Below are 23,551 nucleotides of genomic sequence, written 5' to 3' on the forward strand. Positions count from 1 at the left end.
ATGTTTCAAGCATAATTGCGAAATAAATGATTTTTTTTTCAATGACTCTTTGATGTGGAGAAGCCTTTAATTTCACATGTATATTTCTAGAATCATTTTTATATTTAAATAGAAATTCTGTGCACCTCGTTTGACGACACGATGGATTAGTTATGGCTTGTCCTGGTGCGCATGCGCAGTGTAGACGTTCTGCGCTACGTTGAAGTTTTGTGGAGTCGAACAATAACAGTGAAACCGAATAGAAGTTTTCCGTTCTGTACAAAAATGAATTCCGTTCATTTATCGGACTGTCTCACTGAAACACGACATGCTTTTGACCGGCTCCAGTCTCCAGCCATTTAAGCGACGACTAACGTTACCAGAATATGAGTGATACTGCTTGATGATTAGTTACTGACGGGCATCTAGATAAAAGGTAAGCCGTTATATTAAAAAGCATTAAAGTTAATTTACAATTCTTTAAATTTGGAATATCTGTTCAGTTTACAAAAATCAATTTTCTCCTTATCACTCGCATAATTTGCATGCTCGTCTGTATAAACAATGGCACAAACACAAATCTGTCATTACACTCTGCACCTTATCTTTGTAGACCACCATGCTCTTAATTTACCTTACTTTACCAAAAGTACTGTGATTGTACCATGGTACAGTGACCGGTATTTCCTTGATACTTTGATGGGAACTAAGCAATGAATACCTTATTCATATACAATAGTATTAACACAGTTCTCGGATTTTCGTACCATCATGTGTGTTTTTCCATACTTTTGATGACTTAACTGTAATTATAAAATAAGGAAAAGAATAATAATAAAGATTAAGAAAGATACAATTAAACATTTTACTTGTACAGTATGTATATATTTCACTAAGTCACTAGTTTCTTTAATCTTACACTTTGATAATCTGTTATTTCTGTCGTTTTACATGGATCAAGGCTCTTCTGGAAGATGAATGGGTGTTAAGGGTCTTACTTAAGGGAAGCTGGATAAGGCAAAGAATTACCAGCAGTAATGGCAGATGATTTTCTCTACGATGGAGGTTTGGAGTCGGAACAGAGTTCCCATCCTGCTTCTTTTGATTCCTCGAACTCTCAAACCGATGCAAATTGGGCTCCTGATGGTCCTGACTACTCCGCTAACCATCCTGAATCCACAAATCTGCACAGTGAAAATTGGCAGAGCCCTGAGTCTGAGGATCTAGATTCCTATATCCCAGTCGAGCCCCCGCCACTGGACTGGAGGTCCGACTCTTCCATCGAGGCCGGTTCGGTTGCAGGACTTGAAAGCTGTTCGGTGGGAGATTTAGAGGCTTCTGGATCTTTCAACACAGAGTTGAATGAAGACACGGTGTCTGCAGTGAGCGATTACGGAGCTCAGGACTGCAGCGAAGCTTCTAACAAAACCAAAGAGCTTTTGGCTCAAGAAATGTGTGAGAATAAGCCTGAAATTTGTGTTTTTCAACTGCAGGATGAGCAGCAAGAAACAAAAGAGAATTATGTGGAGGATAGAGATAGAAAACTGAGGAATAAACATGATATTGACCACTCGGACATTCAAAGTCTCCTCACTCAGCTCCATCTTTTTCATCCATCAGCTACTTTACAGAATCCCACCCACTACACACCCGATGAAATATCCAATCACGGAGCTCCGCATAAGTCGTATACTCCAGTGGATGCCACTGGTTCCTCCTTTCAAGAGCTTGAGTTTAGTGTCCAGTCAGCCTGTGGAGATGCGGAAAACGTTCCTGAAGCTTTGCTCTTTTCACATGAGTATCAGAAAGATCTGCTACAGCTGCTAGAGGAGCCAGAGCCTGAGAAACCCAGAACTGCGCCACTGTTTGTTCACACACCCCTGGTGACCCCCGAACATCAGTCAGGGCTCAGAAGGCAGAGCAGCGATGCAGATGAGATGATCTCCATATCTCACAGCGAGGACGCTTGGCACAGACACCTGCAGGATGAGCTGTTGGTCTCAGGAATCACAGAGGAGGAGCAGTGGACGGCATCTAAAGGCCTTAGCGCGGATCAGTCCGCCTCCCCAAACAATGATCTGGTGAGATTTTTAGTCCTTTTAATTTGTAGTTAGTTAGACTGTGTTCCAATTAAAAGCAGATGTGGTGAATTACTGCTTAACATCTTTCACCATAAAAGTCAATTGCTGGACAGCAAAGTTCTTTTAAAGCATTGTACACAGATGTTTATTATGGAAGCCCATTTCTGCCGTGGAATAAAACAATATAGATAATTGCGATTTATCTCACAATCTGACTTTCTTGCAATTTTGTTGCAATCTCTTAATTCACAGAAATTATTTCTCAGAATTGCATGTTTATTGCACACAATTCCGACTTAATTTCTCCGATTTCAAGTTAATATCTCGCAATTGACATCTCACAATTCAGACTTTTTTTCTTGCAATTCAGAATTGATCTCTTTTCTGAGAAAAAAAAAAATCGGAATGATGATATATTATCACAATATTTAATACATAAACTTTTTATGATTGTGAGATAAAAAGGCAGAATTACCTTTTTTTATTTATTTTTATTTATTTTTTTATTTTAATTCCATGCAACAGGTTTCTAGGGCTGCCCCCTAACAGTCAACGAGAAGAGGCTTAGTCGCAGGGACAAAAAAAATATATCCACAGGAAGTGGCGAAGTCACATATTCCGTGACAGACAGATCATTAAAAGTGACTTTATCACTGCAGCCGAAAATACAGAAAACACTAGTTTATTTATGAATTATTATGATGTTAAGGCTTCTTGCAGTTTTTTCCCCTGATGCATTCATAATCATTACTTCTACTGTGCGCTGTGTGTGCTTGAGCGCTGATAGGTTACAGGCAATTAAAGGCTCATTATTATGAATTATATGGTTTATTAATATAAACGTGTGAGTAGTCGACTAATCGTTTTAAATGAGCAACTATTAGTCGATGTCCTACAGGTTTCTGCACCTGTGATCAGATCAGATTTTATCATGTAATCTTCAGCGTCACGTTTGACAACCACGTCTCAGTGAATCTGGAGTGAGTCGTGGATTTCCACGTAAAATGGAAATTGAGCTTCAGGTGATGTTTTTAATGTACTTTTATAAACAGAGAGTTGGGAATTCCGACTTTCTGCGTTGAATGGAACACAGCAATGGAACCAACGAGTTGTTTATGTGATGTCATTCATTTTCTTCTGTCTTTTAACAGGAAGCTGAGACACAGCCGGCTTATAAGAGTGGTATGAAACTCAGTGTAGTAGTTTTTACAAGTTGTACTTTAATAGCTCTTGTGATATAGATGATAATGTCATGTTTTGTTGTTCTAGTGCCTGGACCATGTGATCCTGAAGACCTCCTGGATGGGGTGGTCTTTGGAGCTAAATATCTTGGATCTACACAATTACAGTCTGAGAAAAATCCCTCCACCAATGCCCGGATGGCTCAGGCACAGGAAGCTGTGGATCGTATCAAGGTGGAAGAATATTATTTATTTATAAAAAAGCTAATTTAACTATTTTTTTTTTCAAGTATAATGATGTTGTTGAAAGACTGAAAGACTCAACAATAAGGATTATATCTGCAGGCCCAATTGGGGCAACTGTTATAAATTTAAAATGAACTATATTAAATTTAATAGTGTTACATGTATCATTTTAAAAGTAGAATTTTGAACATGATTTTTAAATACTAATATTATTTATTATTATTTTCGTACACATATTTTAAGTGTTAAAGGGATAGTTCTCCCAAAAATGAAAGAATCTGTCATCATTTACTCACCCTCATGTTTGTTCCAAACCCATAAGCCTTTGGTTAAGCTTTCAAACACAAAATTAACATGTTTTAAGTTAAACTTGAGAGTTTGGCTTGGCTTGGTTTGGCTTGGATTATAGTGATGAGTTTTAGATGGGAAACCACTACTCGAATTTTCTTTAAAAATTCTAAAAATCTAGTTTGACGGTTTTGACATGGCTAATACACCTTTTGATATATTTGCATGTGTATCTAGGCACCTGAAGGAGAGTCTCAGCCTATGACAGAGGTCGATCTGTTCATTTCTACACAGAGAATCAAAGTACTGAGTGCTGACACACAGGTTAGACAAAAAAACACATCCGACAGTCCTTCTTATGTTTTGTGAGTGCTGTCTTCTCTGATTTCTCTCATGCTTCCAGGAGGCCATGATGGACCATGCTCTGCAGATGATTTCATACATCGCAGACATTGGGAACATTGTAGTTTTGATGGCCCGCAGGAAGCCAGCCAGTCGCAAATCGGCAGACTCGCCAGCTAGCTCTGCAGAACCACCGAAGAAGTGCTGGATGATCTGCCACGTGTTTTTTTCAGAGGATGTGAGTGCTTTCTATGTGATGTCCACCTTGATAAAGAGTAAAAATGTTCCATCGTCATTATTGTTGGGTCTTTATTATGTATTTATTTATAAATATGTCTTTTGAGATATTATTTGATCTACATTTTCTCTTATTTGCGTCTTCTTTAGGCTCAGATCATCGCACAGGCCATTGGTCAGGCTTTTGGTGTCACATATCAGCAGTTTCTGCACACGAACGGAATAAAAGCTACCGATCTGAAGCCAGGCGAGTACAGCGATTACCTCGGCACTCAAGAACTCTTTAACGGAGACCTGGTTCACTTTTCTCGCTCTGAAAACATCAGAGAGGTGAGGATGTCTTGCCTTCTATGTGGATCCATGCTGAAAGCTGTTGCTCTGAACACCGTTTTTTAATTTCCTATAGATAGATAGCATGAAAAACCCCATTCACCTCTTTTTATCTTCAGGTGTGCATATCAAAAAAGCCAGGAGAGATTTTAGGCCTCGCGATCGTGGAGTCTGGCTGGGGCTCTATCTTGCCGACTGTGGTAGTAGCCAATCTGCTGCACGGCGGCCCTGCGGAACGTTCTGGAGAGCTGAGCATCGGCGATCGCATCATGTCTGTTAATGGCACCAGTCTGGTGGGCCTCCCCATCACCACCTGCCAAAGTATCATACGAGTAAGACCGGCCTGAAATTAAAATGAAAGCTCCTAATTCCTCTGCATCTCGTGTCAAAATGCTGATTTACCATATTCTCCAGGATTTAAAGAACCTGTCGATAATAAAGCTCAGCATCGTTCACTGTCCACCTGTCACCATGGCGATCATTAAGCGTCCAGACGCCAAGTATCAGCTGGGCTTCAGCGTGGAAGACGGGATTGTAAGCAACTGTTTACAACTATTTTTTGACACTATGTTTGTAAAACTGTACTGAGTGTCTGACATTCAGTCAATGTGATTTCTGCAATAGATTTGCAGTTTAATGCGGGGTGGAATAGCTGAGCGAGGCGGCATTCGAGTTGGTCATCGTATCATTGAGATCAATGGACAGAGTGTTGTAGCTACGCCTCACGAGAAGATCATTGACATCCTGTCCAATGCTGTAGGAGAGGTAAGAGGAGTGTATTACACTTTAAACAAATTGCCCACTTTATACTATATTGAAAACTACTTGAAATTAGATCTAATCATTCAGACTTTTAAACCATATATGGATGAGGTTTAGATCTTGTTTAGTTTTTTTTATTTCTGTTCAGACTACATGAAACAAAACACATTTTTCCGGTGAAAACTATCATAGTATTTATTTTTTCTGGTTATTGAAGTCTACATAGTACAATAATAAATTTTATAATGAAAAAAAAAATAATAATAATAAAACATGTATTTCAATGTTTATGTAAATTAAAACAAAATATACGTGAACACATGCCTTTGGCATTCTTTGTTGTTACTTCTGTTTTATTGGAACTTTAATTCAGACTTCTTTTCCATGTTGTGACATGCATCAGAGTGTATGGTTAATTTAAAAATCAAGAATGTAGCGCGCTGACTTGGTTCTATGCATCGGTTATTAATTAGATTATAAGATATGAACATTGCACTCAAAAATGGAGACAGATGAGTGTGAGCCTCCAGAGGTGGGCTTAAGCTGAATAAATGATTCATCACCAGAGAAAAGTCTTGTCATTTTCAACCAAAAGACCCAGTTATGATGTTACAATTACATGTTCTCAGTAAAAACTGTAACATAAATTTAAAAAATAGATAGTGCCGACTTTATAGTAATAATCATTTTGATCTGATTTTTGTAACAGATTCATCTGAAGACTATGCCGACTTCAACGTACCGTCTCCTGACTGGCCTAGATCAGCCTGTGTTCCTTTAGGAGGCGGGTCCTCTCAGGTTCTCTCGGTCACATGCAAATTTGCCACTGAACACTTGACTGAAGTGTAGAAAAATGCTTTTATTTAAACTCTGCCTTTTAGCAGATGCATTAAAGCTGAACAATGTAAGAATGTATAGAGATCATGGACCTCCAATTTAAATGTTACTGCTGCTTTGTATGTGTACATTTGTTTTTGCTGTTGGTGCTGAGCCAAGGTGCCTGAAGACAAGCCTTGTGTTTGCATGACTATGCAATAGAATCCACACTCAAATCATCTTGAGCCTCCCATCTCAAGCTTCCAGCACTTCTGCAATATTGCATTGCAGATTTGATGTTCAGTGTTTTTAAATGGTTTACAATGCTCTTTACAGAGCTCAAGAATCTGTGCCTGTAAAAAATCAATGGACCTATTCCGGGGTTTGTTTTTAGCTGTAGAGAGAGGTATATTTTAATAACTGCTGTATTAGATGTTTATTAAAGATGGTACATAAAGACATTTTTCCTTGTCTCATGTGTTTAATTAAGAAGGGAGGTATTAAACAATTATAATTGTTAATATAATTTTATATCAACTAAGACTTTATAAACACCAATGTCTGTGTGTGTGTGTGTGTGTGTGTGTGTGTGTGTGTGTGTGTGTATATAAAATCTCATCAATATAAATAGTTCAAGTTCAAGTTGAGCTTTATTGTCATTCCGCTACATGTGTGGACATACAGTGGAACAAAATGTCATGCCTCACAGGACCATGGTGCTACATAAATACAGACATACAACAAAGTAAAACAGTATAAACCTATACACAACTAACCTACTGACAGATTTTGACTATAAATATACTATATATAAATGTTTACCTATACATAAGCTAAAAAATACAGAATATACAAATGCTTCACATAATACTATACCTATACACATACCTATATGATGGTCCATGTTTCAGGAGGTAGGGGGGGGTTGTATGGGGTTTCAGAGGAGGGTGGGGTTGTTTGAGTTCAGGGCTGTCACAGCCTGGGGGAAAAAGCTGTTGAACCATCTGGCTGAGCAGGCTCTGATGCTCCGGTATCGTCTTCCTGATGGTAGGAGCTGGAAGAGACTGTGGGAGGGATGGGTGGGGTCCTTCACGATACTGTTGGTTTTACTGGAGCATCGTGTAAGGAAAATGTCCAGGATGGAGGGGAGAGGGGCACCGATAATCTTTGCAGCTGTGTTCACTGTCCGCTGGAGGGTCTTGCGGTCTACTGCACTACAGTTCCCGTACCAAACAGTGATGCAGCTGGTCAGTACGCTCTCTATGGTTCCTCTGTAGAATGTGGTGAGGATGTGTGGGGGGAGACTTGCTCTTTTCAGCCGGCAGAGAAAGTGTAGGCACTGTTGTGCCTTTTTAGAGAGTGACATGGTGTTGGTGGTCCAGGTGAGATCCTCTGTGATGTGCACCCCCAGGAATATAGTGCTGCTGACTCTCTCCACAGTCGAGCTGTCAATGGTCAGTGGGTGGTCAACTGAGTTTTTCCTGAAGTCCATCACAACCTCCTTTGTCTTCTCCACATTGAGGGACAGGTTGTTAGTGCCACACCATTCAGCCAGCTGTGCCACTTCCTCTCTGTAGTGTGTTTCATCACTGTTGCTGATGAGACCTACCACAGTTGTGTCATCCGCAAACTTGATGATGTGGTTGGAGCTGAACTTGGCAGTGCAGTCGTAGGTCAGCAGCGTGAAGAGCAGCGGGCTGATTACACAGCCTTGTGGGGCACCTGTGCTCAGTGTGGTAGTGCTCGAGGTGTTGTAGCCAACACGGACTGACTGAGGTGGTCTTCCAGTTAGAAAGTCCAGGATCCAATTACAGAGGGAATTGTTAAGGCCCAGCAGGTTTAGTTTATTAATGAGCCCCAATCCCATCCCCAATGTGGGATTATTGTGTTGAATGCTGAGCTGAACTCGATGAACAGCATTCTGACATAGGAGTCTTTATTTTCTAGGTGGATAAGAGCCAGGTGGAGGGTGGAGGAAATTGCATTGTCTGTAGAGCGGTTTGGACGGTATGCAAACTGGAGCGGATCGAGTGTGTTGGGGAGGCTGGTTTTGATGTTGTCCATGACTAACCTCTCAAAGCACTTTATCATGATTGGAGTCAGGTCCGTGGGAAGTTAGTGGTTTTGGAAGGATGTATGTGGTTTGTTTTGTACCAGTATGATGGTTGTGGATTTGAGACGTGGGTACGACTACCTGGCTGTCAAACGCGCCGCTGTCAAACTTACCCACAGTTTTTGTGCAGGTGTGTCATTCTGCATTTCAAACCGTGAATAAAAGTGGTTGAGTGCATCTGGGAGGGATGTGTCATCATCACAGGCTTGTGGCGGGGGCTTGTAGTCAGTGATGGTCTGAATAGCTTGCCACAGGCTCCGTGTGTCTCTGCTGTCTGTGAAGTGATTGTTGATTTTTTTGAGCATATGACCGTTTTGGATTTTTGATGCCACAGGACAGATTGGCTCTTGCTGTTTTGAGGGCTGCTTTGTCTCCCGATCTGAATGCGTCATCTCGGGTCTTTAGCAGCCCACGAACCTCTGCTGTCATCCATGACTTCTGGTTTGCACGTGTGGTGATGGTCTTGGTGACTGTCACATCATCAATGCACTTTTTGATATAAGCACTCACAGTTTCAGTGTACTCCTGCAGGTCTGTGAGGTTGTTGTAGGTGGCTGCCTCTTTAAACATGTTCCAGTCAGTGCACTGAAAGCAGTCCCAGACAGCAACATAGTGTTGGCCCAGATCTGGCCCGGGTGAAATCCATGCGGGCCAGATGTGGACCGGATCTGGGCCGAAACTGCTTGCTGCCTGTCCTCTAGCATTTATATAGCAGGATATATGCAGAATCTTTAATAATCACATTTCAACGTCCTCATGACCCAGGTGCGGGAAATTGCGCAGGGTTTATGTAAAGTTTGAGTGGGTGAGCGCTAAATGAACACAAAGCAAGTGATTGGCTACATCGCTCTCTATTGTTTACCAGCTCAATGTGGTTTCAATGTTTTGAATGTAAGCCCCGCCCATCTCGGTATTTCCTCAAACTGTTGTCTGTCTGTGATCTCGTAACGCCGGTAGCGCGCACGGACTGCAGACCGCATATGAATAATATTATTAATGAAGCTTTGGAAGTATGGGATAAAACGAAAGTTAACAGCATTGTACCCGTGATTACTGTGTTGTTTATAGACATTAATAGCGAACGTTAAAGTTACAGAAACGGCACTGAATCATTCAACGTTATATGACCTGCGATGAACGGATTATTACTTAATGGCCCATTAATATGAGATATACTATATTGACACTGTAAGGGAAACTAGTAAAATGATTTCTAATGGAAAAATTAATTCAAAATTATTTAATTCTAATTGAAAATTTAACTTCCACATGGGTGTTTGTCAATTGTGAAGGTCAATTACAAATAATTTATAGACTTGTACATAAAGATTTAAAATCAGCAGTGTATTTTTAAGATTTTGTCCAAACAGAAGCAGCCCATAATAATTTCAGTCATTAACATTTTTGTATAGACACAAACTCGTGCGATATTTTCTGTGCCTAGTTTGGAGGAGATGTATTTGTGTTTTGTGATTGTTAACAGAGTTGTAACAGTTGCAAAAGCTCCAAATTTAAATATATGTATATGCATATTGACACAGTGAGTTATGAGAACTACTACAACAGGACATTTTCAAATAGAATCATAAATTTAGGCCTTTCCGTTATGCAAAGCTATCAATTCATAATTCTTGGAATACAGCACACAATCCATATGGAGTAGAGTCACGGTACTTGTCATTTCTGGAGCTTGACAGCTTGAGCCATTAACCATTAACTTTAATTGGATGGAGAAGATCGGAGATGTCCTTTTGTGTTCCACAGAAGAAGGCCTTTTATTGAGTTAAATGGCTTTTCAGCTACGAGTGAGCAATAGTATATGCCATTGTATTTGCATGGTGGAAGAGTAGATGTTGTTATTGTTGTAGGTTTCCTCTGTTGCCATGGCTGTGTAGTTCTGTGCCATCCATAGTCTGGCAAAACACCTCTTTTTCTAGTAATAATATATGTATATATAGTTAAAATTCATGTTTGTCTCCACATTATTTAGTAAGTAGGGGTGTGAGACCCATTCTGAAAGCCCCAGATACTGCAGTGTGTTCAAGTGCAACTTTTTGGCCCAGACGGAGGCGACATGAGGTGTGACCACATTCAATTTTTGTCTCATAAGCACTGTAGTTAATTTTTAGTTATTTTTTATGCATGTCCTGTAGGTGGCGCAGTGGGAAGTGCAAAAGCTTGGTCTGAGTCAGTATGCTGAGCGAGAGGCTGGTGGTTACAGTGGAGGAAACAAGCGCAAACTCTCCACTGCCATTTCTCTCATTGGAGCTGCACATGTCATCTTCTTGCTATGTTTGTACCATCACACTTAAGAGGTAGTTTTACTAAATCTTACTGACTGGAACTGTTATATAACCTGATTGTAAATGGTGTTTTTCCACTCTCATCTGTGATTTTCAGGATGAGCCAACAACTGGGATGGACCCAAAGGCCAAGCGCTTCCTTTGGAACTGCATCCTTAGTGTGATCAAAGAGGGATGATCTGTCATTCTCACCTCCCACAGGTAAAGGAAGCTATTACAGTTTCATACGCGTAGCCACAATGGTTCCCTTTGTCTGGGATCTGCCCACATATGGTGCTTTTCCACTGCATGATATGGCACGGCTCACATTTTGAGGGGTTTTCCACTGTATACATAGTCTCGCGTAGCCAGACCTTTAGACTGGCAGCTTTCATTGGCCAAGGCCCACGCATTAGGCTGTTTGACCGACATGTCAAACAACCAATCACAGTTCGTTGACATCAGAATGTTCTCCAGAACCAGTTGCCATCACAAACCTGTTCACTCGCCTGTGTCTTTAAGCTTCTGTCAAATAATTATGAGGAGCTGGGGATAGCTGTCTACTCAGTGTCACAGACTACACTGGATCAAGTAAGAGTACAGTGCGGAGACTATATTCCAAAACCTATAGTGAACAGCCTTGCTGTCTATATAGGCAGCTACCTTCTAAGAAGCACACAATAGCTCTTCTCTTCTCAATAGACTTGACTCATACTGATTTTTAGGTGAATTTTGCATTAACGTTGCTAATGCTCAAAAATATTGGGTAGTCTATTTTAAATTAATATGAAATACTAATATTTATAGTTGACATTTTCGTTCGCTTTGTACAGAATTTTGCATTTTACACAGAGGTTGTTGCAGTGAATTATGGGATTGCATTTTCCATAAAGGATATCCACCTTATTTTTAACTTTAGAGCATACGCGACCATTTGTAATTTGAATGTGCAAATCTTTTCATGTCATTCACTTCCATTTATTTTACCTGTCCAAAACATTCCATTATGCTGCTTGATATTTCAGACTGGCATTTGTTATCATATTATTTTAATTAATCATGATTATGAACTCACAGGTTTGTAGTGCAAATAGTTTACGGCACTTTGTTATTATTCTAGTTATTTACCCATAGCGGCAAATGAAACTGAATCTTACCCACACACACACACACACACACACACACACACACACACACACACACACACACACACACACAAAAGCTTACTTCCACATTTTAGAATAAAGAAGCTATTCAGTGCTGCTTATAGTGGTGGTCACATTTACTGTTGTTTGGCAAATCTTTGCCAAATTCAGTAGGAAACCATGCGTTCTAGAATTTCATGTGAGGACAAAAGATTTCCCCACGCAGATTTTGTAAATGGTTCAAGTTGGTCCCACAGTTTGCCACATTCACCAACAGACAGTTGCATGGTTTAAAAGTGACTTTTGTGTGATCTGTGCTTCATACATCACTACATTGTTGACCACAGACAATGGGCATTTTTGCCCATGAAATTTTGCCATTGTGACCGAACCTTTAGATTACTCTTAGGTTACTCTTGGGCTTGTTACTCAGAACTAAGACTGTTTTCCTCCTGCAGGTGTTTGTTAACTTTGCTAAAGAGCAGACAGATGGTGATCAGCTCAGGGAGGTCACGGTAAACGGTGGAGGATCTGTGGCAATTCAAGTCAACAGACCCCATCGGCCCACGGACATCAAACTTGAGAAATCCAGCAGGTCTTCCACACCACGCTCTACTTCAGTGCCTTCTACAGATAAAGCTACTCGCTCAATACAGACCCCGGAGCCTTCATTTAGTGGTTCAAAAACCAAATCAAACAGTAAATCAAACAGTCTGTCAATATCAAAACAGTAACAGCGGATCCGGATGGAACCTGTTGGTGAGAAAAAAACAAAACAGTCAGTATTGTTTATTGTCAGTACCAAAACGCAGGAAAGCAAAGTGTAAAAATAGGAAGAGGTTTGGAACTGAAGCGGTCGTGATGTGGATCACCAGTGAGTCATTTTTCTTAAATATCTGGTGCCTTGTTTACTTGTTTTTTTTCTTCCAAAATTGAATGTAATTATTTTAAAAGCAATCAATTAATCATTCAGATTGGCTCTCCTGGTAATTCTGCAATTCCTCATTGATAGTATTTCTAGTTCTTACTCTGAAACTTCAAGATAATGCATGGCATCATGTATGTGTTTTGGCAGGAAAACTTTTTCCCAGACCTCTTTATAAATTATGCATATTTTCATGATGTCAGTTGCACTTCCGTATAATATTTGCTTTGTGCAAACCAATTTAGATATGATTTTTTCTGAATTTGTTACATTATAACAAACCTCTTTATTTCTACATGTATGTAGAGGACAAATGTGCAGTGCAGAGATGGTATGGGACACAAAAACTGCCTTCATGTGTTTTTATTTATTTCCTGATTTTTTAAATGGTTTTAGGTTTATTTCTCTCTCTCTCTCTCTCTCTCTCTCTCTCTCTGATGCACTTTATCTTAAAACAATTCTAATATTGTAGTCTGGATTATCACTCTATGTCTTCACTGCAGTGATTGTTACAAAGCTTAATATGTACCTCTTTTTTATGTTGTATTTATTGTATGTACATACCGGAGATATTATGTATGGAATGACTGAAATTAAGTTTGTAATCTTCTTTATGTGCATGATGCTAAAATGCTGGGATATTTATACGCAAATCTATGTATTAATAAATATCTGGGTACTCTGCAGATGTTTGGTGTGTGCACATTATTTTATAAAAACACTGCCTTGGGTAAAAAAAAAAAGGTATTAGTGTCATTTTCAATCAGTTAACAAGGTAACTAAACAAAAAAATCATAAAAGTTATGTATTTTTAAGGTTGCGTGTACAAAGTGTATCTTGTCATTTACCAATCGGGCAGTAAAACATCACAAAACTGAATGATAAAACATTTAATTTTGTACAAATATTTAGTACCCATTGTTCATTTAGACTATTAAATATTATTTTTTATATAAAACTGACTTAACTCAGCATTAACAAAATCATTTCCAGACAGTTATTGACATGTTAATACCTTGACAACGCCTTAACATATCATAAAATGTAAAATGTAAATGGCTTTCTTTTATAATTATTATGCAGCTTTTATGAGCTCAAACTGAAATAGTATATTGAGTATTTGCACTATTAAAGACTATTTATAACTAGAATAGGAAAAAAAGTTGTGAAAAAGTGAAAATGGTTACCAGTTACAAGATAACGTTACTCACTTTCTATTAAATGGTCAAATAAATGTTGAATCTATAATAATACCTCTCTCGTCAGTTAATATAATACTTACGTCAAGTTGAAGCAAAGGATGTTTATTGGCTGAAATGGTTGTCATGGCTGCAGGGTCACCCAAGCTCCCCCTATTTTCCCTAGCATTAGCCATTAGCCATTACAGTTTACGGCAGCTGTTCTGGATCCTTTATCCTTCCAAATTTCTGTTTTTGTCACTGTCGTGCTTTTGTGAGAGACTGTGAGATGGTTTTGTTAAATAGCAATAACAATGAGGAACAGGATATAATGTAAGTCTATTTTTAGCCGGTGGCTAACGATCTGATTTGTCTCAGCACATACACGTCAGTTGTTTTTGTTAGCCGGTAAAGCTCATTAGCCAAATATAAAAAACAAACATCAGATACATCTCTCAAGTCCTCTTTGCGTTCACTGTTTTACATTATTGAAATAACTGATGTATTTGTTTAAAACTGTGGTCGGGGTGTAACGAGTTATTTAAATCTGTAGCATCTCTGCTAAATGACAGGTCATTATATACAGTATATACAGCTGTGAGGTTATGATTAAACTACTTAAACTTTAAAGAGTAAACTGTTTGAACAGAAACCGTATTTCGTAGCTTTGTATGCAAGTTATTTAGTCTTAAATGTTTCTCATAATTTCTTATTCATTGTTGACCAAGGGCGGCAGCTTCACTAAACGAAAGAAAAATCATACAAGATAACACTCTTAAGGCGAAACTAAAAATTACATACGTTTTTGCAGAGATAAGCTGTGACCTATTTTCTTGGTAAAGCATCTGGCCTGTAGCTAGAGCTATAAATAAGTCACAGGAGTGGGTCTCCACTGAAGGAACTGTAGTACAGCTATCCAGTGTGAAAGACTACATTAAAATCCACTGATACATTATGACAAAAAATCATATAAGCATGTGCATAATCTTCAGCAGTTTTGCACATATGCATATGATTGTAATTTTTCTAATTGAGACCAATATCCCATCAACTGCCGTTAGCCACATCCAGAATTTGATTTATTTATTCATGAACAAATGAATTGAGTAAACTGTTCATAAAGAATGGTTCAGTGACAACAAGTCACATCTGATACTTGTTTGTCTTGCAGCCTGAATGAGCCACGCTGCTCATCTCTACCCAGCTCTCCTGCAAAACGTGTTTCTCCTGCCAAAAAGAAGCAGTTTTTTATTAACCAGGCCATTCGTAACTCTGACCTCACTCCCAGAGCCAAGGGCAAGAAGAGTCTGAGACGACAGGAAAACAGTAAGAATATTTTCTATTGCGATAAGTAGATTTTGCTCTTGCATTTTACAGAGCAAATTCTGGTAAATGTAGAATAAATGCAGAGAAATTGTGACTACACCTTGTTGTAGTTCAATCAGTAGAGCGTGGTGCTAACAGCACCAGCATCATGGGTTTGTATGTATATCTTGAATGCAGTGTAAGTTGCATTGGATAAAAGCAATCTGGCAAATGCATAAAAATGAAAAGAAAAGAAAAAAAACTGGTTGCTGTCTGGTTCGGAAAAAAAGAGTTTTAGCTATGTTTTTCTAATATTTTGAAACTTAATTTTTAACAACTCTGCTTCGGTAGCTCGTTTTCTGGACAATCTTTTGGAACGGGACGAGTGCTCTAAAGAGGATGGTGAAGGGCATGAAACAGCCTTGCCCACCATCTTCACTGAAGCCTGCACCAATGGAAACTATGTGGAGGTAAAGCAGGTTTCTGTAACTGCTCTGACTTGAGGAATGTTTTGACTTGAAGTCTCTCTCTCATGTCTCTCAGTACTGGAGTGATTTTATGAATCGTTCTGGAGAGGAGCAAGAGCGACTATTGGCTCTGCTGGAGGAGGAGGCCCAGAGGACCCACTCTGAGAAGAGCCATAAAGACCAAAGAGAAGGTCTGACAGCATTTAACCACACAAACCCCGTTTGCATCTAATAGGAAAGACAGTTGCATATCAGTTTATTGAAGAACATTCATCTTAAGCCTTGTTTATGCTTGACGTATTTGCTCTAGTGTAGACCCCCTTTGACAGTGTGCACTTCAGATGCCAGAGAGGCATTTATACTTAACATACTCTCTGTTGCTTTAGTCCTATTGACTGATGGATCTAAACTGCACTCAAGCACTCAACTTTTGTTCAGTTTACATTTTAGATCTTCAAGATGTTCACTTTTACATTTAATCTAATTTCATCATCATAACATTGAAACCAAAAATGAAAACTCTGTCATCATTTACACCCTCTCATGTCATTTCAAACCCATATGACTTTTGTTTAACACAAATGAAGATATTTTTTATATTCTCTCATCATTTTTGTCCATCCTTTGAAAGTCCATGCAACCAAAATCTTCACACATCAAAATCATAAAAATATGAATTGAGCAGTCACAAAATCACTCTATATGATAAACAGGCTTAATTTAGGCTTCATTTATAACATTGACCAACACACAGACAGTGGCAGGTGAAAGTTTGGGAACTGTAGAATCTGTGTAAATGGAACATGATGCATTAAGAGCCAGGGGGTGATAACTTTTGGAATCAGAAGATCAAGGTAAATTGTACTTAATTTTTTTTTCCTGGAAACATGCAAGCATCTTCTGTTGCTTCCAAAGGGCAGTACTAAATGGGAAAAAAAAATATTTCAACAAAATAAGAAAAATTTGGACATCATCATTCTGTTCAAAAGTTTTCACCCCCAGCTCTTAATACATAGTCTTTCCTTCTGGAGCATCAGTGAATGTTTGAACCTTTTTTTTAATAGTTGTGTTTGAGTCCCTCAGTTGTCCTTGGTGTGAAAAGATGGATCTCAAAATCATACAGTCACTGCTGGAAAGGGTTCAAATATGCAAACGATGCTGGAAAACTGAAGAATCTGCAGGATCTGGAGGAGTACTCAGTTTAACTGTTCAAAACAAACAAGGGACTCATGAACAACCATCACCAAAAAAAAAAAAATGTGGATCATCCAGGAAGCCACACACAGTATTAAGAACCAAGGGTTCCCTAACTTTTGAATGGGGTTATTTTAATAATTTCAGCTATTTTTTTTCTTGTGGACTAAATGTAAACATCTTTTATGTAAAATATCTTACTCGGGAAAAAATAACATGCATTTTGTATGATCTCTCTTAATTTGTTAAAATATTCACATTTTCACAGATTCTGCAAGGGGATCCCAAACTTTCACATGCCACTGTATATAGAGCACATAAGTTATGGTTAACGGAAGCTCTTCCATGCTTGTTTGACCTTCAAGAACAAACCTAAATAAAAATTAAAAAATAAAATTTGTAAATATTTTTAACGTGTAAATTAACGTGACATGACGCTCATCCAAACAGAGCAATGTTTTGCTTGTGCCACAGTATTTGTCACAATATTTGACATGCTAGTGATAGTCATTTCTTTTGAGCAGTAAATCCTGCCTTCAGCGCTCAGGAATGTTTTCAGAGAATTGATCGGCGGCTGCGTGTGACGCTGAGACGCAGACAGATTCCCATGGTGACTCTCTTTGACATTTGCTTGATCTTTATCTTTTATTCCCCCATATCACTTTCTCTTGTCCTGTCATTCATTTTTTTCTGTCTGATATCTGTTCTGCCATTTCCTCTGTTTAAGGGAGTGTTGGAGGGTCTGGAGTCCAGTCTGCTGGGATTCTTCAAGGCACATCCACAATCAGTTTACACAACCAAACTCAGCAGCAGGTGCACACACTACCACAGTTAATGCATCTTTCACTTCCACAGACTAATTCAGACCACTACTAACTAGTATTTGTTTCAGAAATCAAAAGAAATCATTATGTCAGTGTATGAATAGAGAGCCACATTTTGATCTTGATGTATCTGTGTTTCTTCAGTTATGAGCGACTGCTGCTTCATGCTGTCTGTCAGTACATGGCTCTGACCTCTGCTAGTGAGTGAACTTTTATATTATTCAAACAATGGAAATTTATGGTTGCTTTCTTATGAGGCTAGTGTGAATTTTGATTTGTTAAGGTTCCTAATGATTTAAAGTTAATGTCAGTTATACACATTAAACCTGTTGTGGTTAAGGTAAAATGAAAATTAATTTATAATTGGCTAGCATACAGTACTCTTTTGTCATTGATGTTACCCTCTATACCACTAATACCGTACCAGTTTTTTGGAGGAGGACATTACAAAATCAAAATGCTAGTTTTGATCTTATCCTTTAATTATAAGTATTATCAAAAACATGTTTTAACATCCTGGCTTAAAGGATAACGCCACCGTTTATCCATATTCCACTATGTTCTTCCCTCAACGAGTTGATATGTACCTCTCCCATCTCTGTGCGTGCACTCAATCGCTGTAGCACGCGGCGCCACTATGCTAGCGTTTAGCTTAGCACCATTCAATCCTTAGGATCCAAACGGGTGAATTTAGAAGCCACCAAACATTTGCATGTTTTCCCTGTTTGAAGACGGTTACATGAGTAGTTACACAAAATAAAACATGGCGATTTTCTAAGTGGATAAAAAGTGATAACTACAATGTATGGCGGAAGAGCACTTCACAGCACTTCGACCTCGGTGCAGTAAAATGATCTGAACTTCCCATCACTAATATCATCACTCCTGAGAGTGGGAGTTTTCAGGAGTGATGATATTAGTGATGGGAAGTTCAGATCATTTTACAGACTCAGACCTTTGAGTCTCGTTCAGCAAAATAAACGAATCTTTTTTTGAGTTATTTCGTTCATTTTATCAAATATAATTAAAATGTTAAGTGTTACTTCCCTAATGTCACGTAATTCCCATACGGGTTACCAATGCAGTCTGAGCCGGAAAGAGAATTGATTAGTTCATCTCATGAGTCTTTCGGGTTTGAGTCGTTCCTTTATCACGTGACGGACCCATAAGCTTTGACAATAGACTGGACTTACCCTGGCAACAAATCTGTGTGTATATTATTACTATTACTTATTTTTTTTTTTGTCTTTATGATTTTAAGTGTACTGCCTTAATGTTTTAATGTTTGTATTGTTTAATAATAATAATAATAATAATAAAAAGACTGTATAAAAGGCTTTAACCTATCGTTCGTTTTTTTTTGTCACGTGACATGACAGCATTGGATAAAGAAATTATTTACAAGCTTCTTTACAAACGGGTGCATAGTCATTATTATTATCATCATCATTATCATCATTATTATAATGATTATTTACTCTTATAGTTACTGCATTTCTGTCTCAAATTGTAGCTTTTTACTTCTTACGGTTTATAAATGTATGATTTTCTTTCATGAGGGTTATTTTCTGTACACTGAATGTTGTAACAAAGGTAATAAAGAGTTGGTTATTATTATTATTAAGTCTCTTTCCGGCTCAGACTGCATAGTTTTATTTTTATTGTTTTTTTTTATTGTTGTTTTTATGGTTTGTTTAAGGATATGACTGGATAGGTTAAATTGTATGTTTTTTTTTTTTATGGTTATAATTAAAGCTCAAAGAAGATTTAATGCATGGTTGCAGAGAGACTTGACCTTGAGAGGCAGAATACTGCTTGCTAAGGCTTACATACTCTGCACTCTCTCTATATGTGGACAACAAAATCTGTAAATCAGTTGATAAAATCATGTTTAATTTTGTTTGGAAAAACCCATTATGTTAAGCAGTCTGTATTAATGAACACATATGATTATGGTGGGTTGAATTTCCTTGAGTTCTCTTCTTTGAACAACACTTTCAAAATTAATTAGATTAGACAGTTTTTGTGTAATCCAAACTCAATCTGGAATTTTATTCCTTATTTCTTCTTTCCAAATTAGGTGGTCTCCCTTTCTTATTGATCTGTAATTATAATATTGCTAGAATCCCTTACAATTTATCTAAATTTCATAAACAGGCATTACTTGCATGGTCATTCATTTTTAAGCACAATTTCTCCCCTCACCGGTACTTCATTTGGAACATTTATTTTTTTGGTTATTTCCAAGTTAACTCGGAAGGTCTTATTTTAAGTTACGAAGAATTCTTATGTAAATGTAATTTTCCAGTAACTCCCAAAAAATTCTCCATTGTCATGGACGCTATTCTTAAAGGAGCTGTTATGCTTTTAAGGGACTCTGTTAGATCATCCAGCACTTTTTCTATTTCTTTAGACCCATTTGAAATCCCAGGAGGAAAACTGCTTTTTGTCACATCCTTCATCATATAACTATAAGATTAGATCACTTTTTCAAAAGGAGCTTGTAACCACTCCATATGTGGTGTCTTATTGGAGGAATGTGGTTGATCATATTGATTGGAAAAAAGTATGGACTCTGTCTTCGGAATATATAATAACTAACAAAGTTAGAGAAATCTCATTCAAATTGTTACACAGAGTTTACCCAGCTAAAGTGTTTTTGAAAATGTTTAAATCAGACATAGATACAAGCTGTTCTTTTTGTGGTGACCCTAATGAAACTGATATACATCTCTTTTGGGATTGTCCTCATACATAGCTATTTTGGACTGAATTCTTTAATGTTATCCATCGCAGTGTGCTCCAGGGTTTCTCTCTTCTTTTTAAGGATGTACTGTTTGGCTTCTTTAATATTCAAAAAGACAAAATTAATGAATATTTTATTTTTAACCTTTTATGACTTATTGCAAAATTTCATATTCACCGCAGTAAATTCACTCATCAAGATCTTTTATATATTGTTTTTTAAAAAAGAGGTTCAACAGTATATCCAAACTATTTCATCTTTCAAAAATCTTAAGGCTGTTAAAACAGTTAATTTATTTAATCTTTTTAATTTATTTTGTTAAAGCTTTCATTTAGTATTATTTATTTTTATGTTTACATCCGTTTGTAAATGGTGCTTTGCATGTAATGTCACCTCTTTGTATGCAATATTGACATTCTCTGTACTTTTATCTTTGGTACCTTGGCATTAATAAAATTAAAAAAAAAAAAAAAAAAAGAACTGATCAATTCTCTTTCCGGCTCAGACTGCATTGGTAACGCTTATGAGTCTGTCACGTGATAAAGGAACGACTCGAAAACTCAAATCATGAGATGAACTAATCAATTCTCTTTCCGGCTCACGAATGCACTGACTGAAACAGGTGAACTAGACTGATTCCAGTACAGAACCTATAGAATTTTGCGCATGCGCGACTGAAGTAATCACTCCCCGAGACGACTCGTTCTTCCCGAGTCACATTAAAGATTCGTGCAAAATGAACGAATCGTTCAAGAACGACCCATCACTAGATGATTTTACTGCACCGAGGTCGAGATGGGATGAGTGAAGAACATAGTGGAATATGGAAAATCGGTGGCGTTTTCCTTTAACACGTTTACACCACTTACAATTTGAAATGGCCCCTCAAAAACTGTGATATTTAACTTTACATTTTATTACAGTGGTTCTAAATTCTGGTCCTGCCATTAGACGTAAACAACAGATATTTCCACCACAGTAATTTCTACCATTGTTTATTATAGTTAACTAAATGTAAAAAAAATACAATAAAATAATATATATATATATATATATATATTTAACTGGAACTCATTTTTATTGTAGTTACTTGCCAAAGCAACATTTCTTATTTTTTGTTTAACTTGTACTAAAATAACTACAACTAAAATAAATAAATAAATACGTACGTACATAAAAACGATATATATATAAAAAATGACCCAAAAAAAAAGGAAAATCTCAACAATACTAAAATAACTGATTTCTACAATGGTAGAAAGACCCATACATAATGAAAAGTTTTGTGTGAGCCAAAGTGTGTGATTTTCTGCAGGCTCTGACTGTAATGGTGCTCGACAGACAGAGGTGGTCAACAAACAGGAAGAGTTCCTCCCTCCGCAGCCTCTGCTCTCTGTCTACCTGGAGCAGCTGAGCTGAACTGCTAAGAATCCTGGCTACAACCAGTGCCACTGATGTTCATCCAGCCAGATCCGGCACCGCTGCCCTTAAAAATAAAGCTTGACCTTAACCTGGCCAGCATGAACTGTGCACATGGCATTATGTCATGGGACCTGGCCTACAGGCCTTGCCCTTTTAGAGAGACAGGGCTAACTAGATTATTGTACTCTCAGTGTCACTATCTCTTTCATTCAGTTTTTAAATGCATTTTGGAGCATGTATTAGTAGATGTTGTTACTACAACTGTCTTTATAAATTATTCTTTTTTTCCCATGTCGCAGACAGAATGTTTACATTTACTGTCATGGAATCCTTGTATATAAATAGAAACATAATTGTGTGTCCTCAAGACAAGGCAGAAAATGATTTGATGATTACTGTTTTAGATGTTCACAATCTTATCAGGAAAATGAATTGAATGGGTTTAGATATTCATGTCTCCAATGTTATACAAGCCACATATAGTCACTGTCAAAAAATGTACAACTCAGGCTCCTACGAAAGGATGACATATAAATCAGCACATGTATCACAAATATCATGATGGTTATGCAGTTATTGTTAATTTATACTTGTGTAACCTGTTTATTCACACATACTGCACAACTTTTTACAATTCACGTGCATTTGATATGTGCAGACTTGTAATTCCACTAATTTACTTAAGCCAATCCTGCCTGACAACTAAAGAGTGATCAGTTGACCTTTTATATCCAGCATTCTGTAACTTGAATTTGAGTACAACAGTACTTTTCATATTTGTTAATATGCTGTGATCAGGTCACACACTTCTTTTTTCTAATAAGGATCTGCCAACATGCACTTAAATGCATTATGCCTTACCTGTACACACCATATTTGTCAGTTATGCATTTTTGTATTTATATATTGAGCCGTTACATCAAGGTTATGGTTTACAAAGTGAAAAAATCTTTTCATGTTTTATACCATCAAGAGTCCTGAGACACTTGAGCATTAATTACAATGGTGTTTATAACCAAAGTGTGTGTGTCTACAGTGCTGATTCTCAGGCATCAACCATCATGAATGTGGACTTTAAACATTTACTTTGCTCATATAATCACCTGAAAACCAGGTGTGTTGAACCCTTTTGAAAGGAGGAGCGGTGTTTTTGGAGTAATATTTATACTTGTGTTAAAATATTTGCGTTTATTGCTATTTATAGTGTGGTGGCAGAACATGAATACATAGCAGCACTCAGTTGTATTAAGTTTTTTTCTGTGGTGTGTATCTGTACCCAAGACAATTAAAATATTAAGTTTTTAACTGAGGTCATACTGTGTCATTATTTTAGGGCTCAGATGCAACTCATTAAAAATAAGGTTAAAGCTTTGGTTAAAAGTTGGCTCCCTTTTTGTCTCTGGATTCACCCAAATTTTTTATTTTGTCATCACTTACTTCCAATCATTCCAATCCTGTCTGAATTTGTGACCCTGATGAATTTAAAGGGGTCATATGATGTGATTTCAAGTTTTCCTTTCTCTTTGGAATGTTACAAGCTGTTCGTGCATAGACAAGATCCCTAAAGTTGCAAAGACTAAAGTCTCAAACCCAAAGAGATATTTTTTTATAAAAGTTTAGACTCGTCCACACCCTCCTAAAACACCTCGTTTAAACACGCCTCACAGGTCTATGTCACTGTGTGGGAA

At 37.7% G+C, this 23,551-nt stretch overlaps 2 protein-coding genes across 3 annotated transcripts; both read left to right on the forward strand.

Moving 5' to 3' along the window:
* Nucleotides 1-131: 131 nt before the first annotated feature.
* Nucleotides 132-6,723, forward strand: LOC109098506 (amyloid-beta A4 precursor protein-binding family A member 3-like). Of its 2 annotated transcripts, none has more exons than XM_042766067.1 (11): nt 132-418; nt 924-2,060; nt 3,212-3,242; nt 3,330-3,475; nt 4,013-4,099; nt 4,179-4,355; nt 4,505-4,684; nt 4,804-5,016; nt 5,099-5,218; nt 5,309-5,449; nt 6,156-6,723. In XM_042766067.1, the coding sequence occupies exons 2-11, from the start codon at nt 1,017-1,019 to the stop codon at nt 6,225-6,227; spliced, it is 2,211 nt and encodes a 736-aa protein (XP_042622001.1). In that variant the 5' UTR covers nt 132-418; nt 924-1,016; the 3' UTR covers nt 6,228-6,723. The 2 variants fall into 2 exon arrangements, with proteins under 2 accessions (XP_042622001.1, XP_018967641.1); XM_019112096.2 differs by having other exon boundaries at nt 133-415; nt 941-2,060.
* A 7,344-nt stretch (nt 6,724-14,067) lies between these two features.
* On the forward strand, nt 14,068-23,168 carry LOC109049570 (R3H domain-containing protein 4-like). Its single transcript, XM_019067215.2, has 8 exons — nt 14,068-14,238; nt 15,077-15,231; nt 15,562-15,680; nt 15,754-15,868; nt 17,396-17,481; nt 17,599-17,684; nt 17,840-17,895; nt 21,757-23,168. The coding sequence occupies exons 1-8, from the start codon at nt 14,195-14,197 to the stop codon at nt 21,858-21,860; spliced, it is 765 nt and encodes a 254-aa protein (XP_018922760.1). The 5' UTR covers nt 14,068-14,194; the 3' UTR covers nt 21,861-23,168.
* The last annotated feature ends 383 nt before the right edge of the window (nt 23,169-23,551 follow it).

The sequence above is a fragment of the Cyprinus carpio genome, chromosome A11 (genome assembly GCF_018340385.1).
Source record: "Cyprinus carpio isolate SPL01 chromosome A11, ASM1834038v1, whole genome shotgun sequence".
In the NCBI taxonomy this organism is placed as follows: Eukaryota; Metazoa; Chordata; class Actinopteri; order Cypriniformes; family Cyprinidae; genus Cyprinus; species Cyprinus carpio.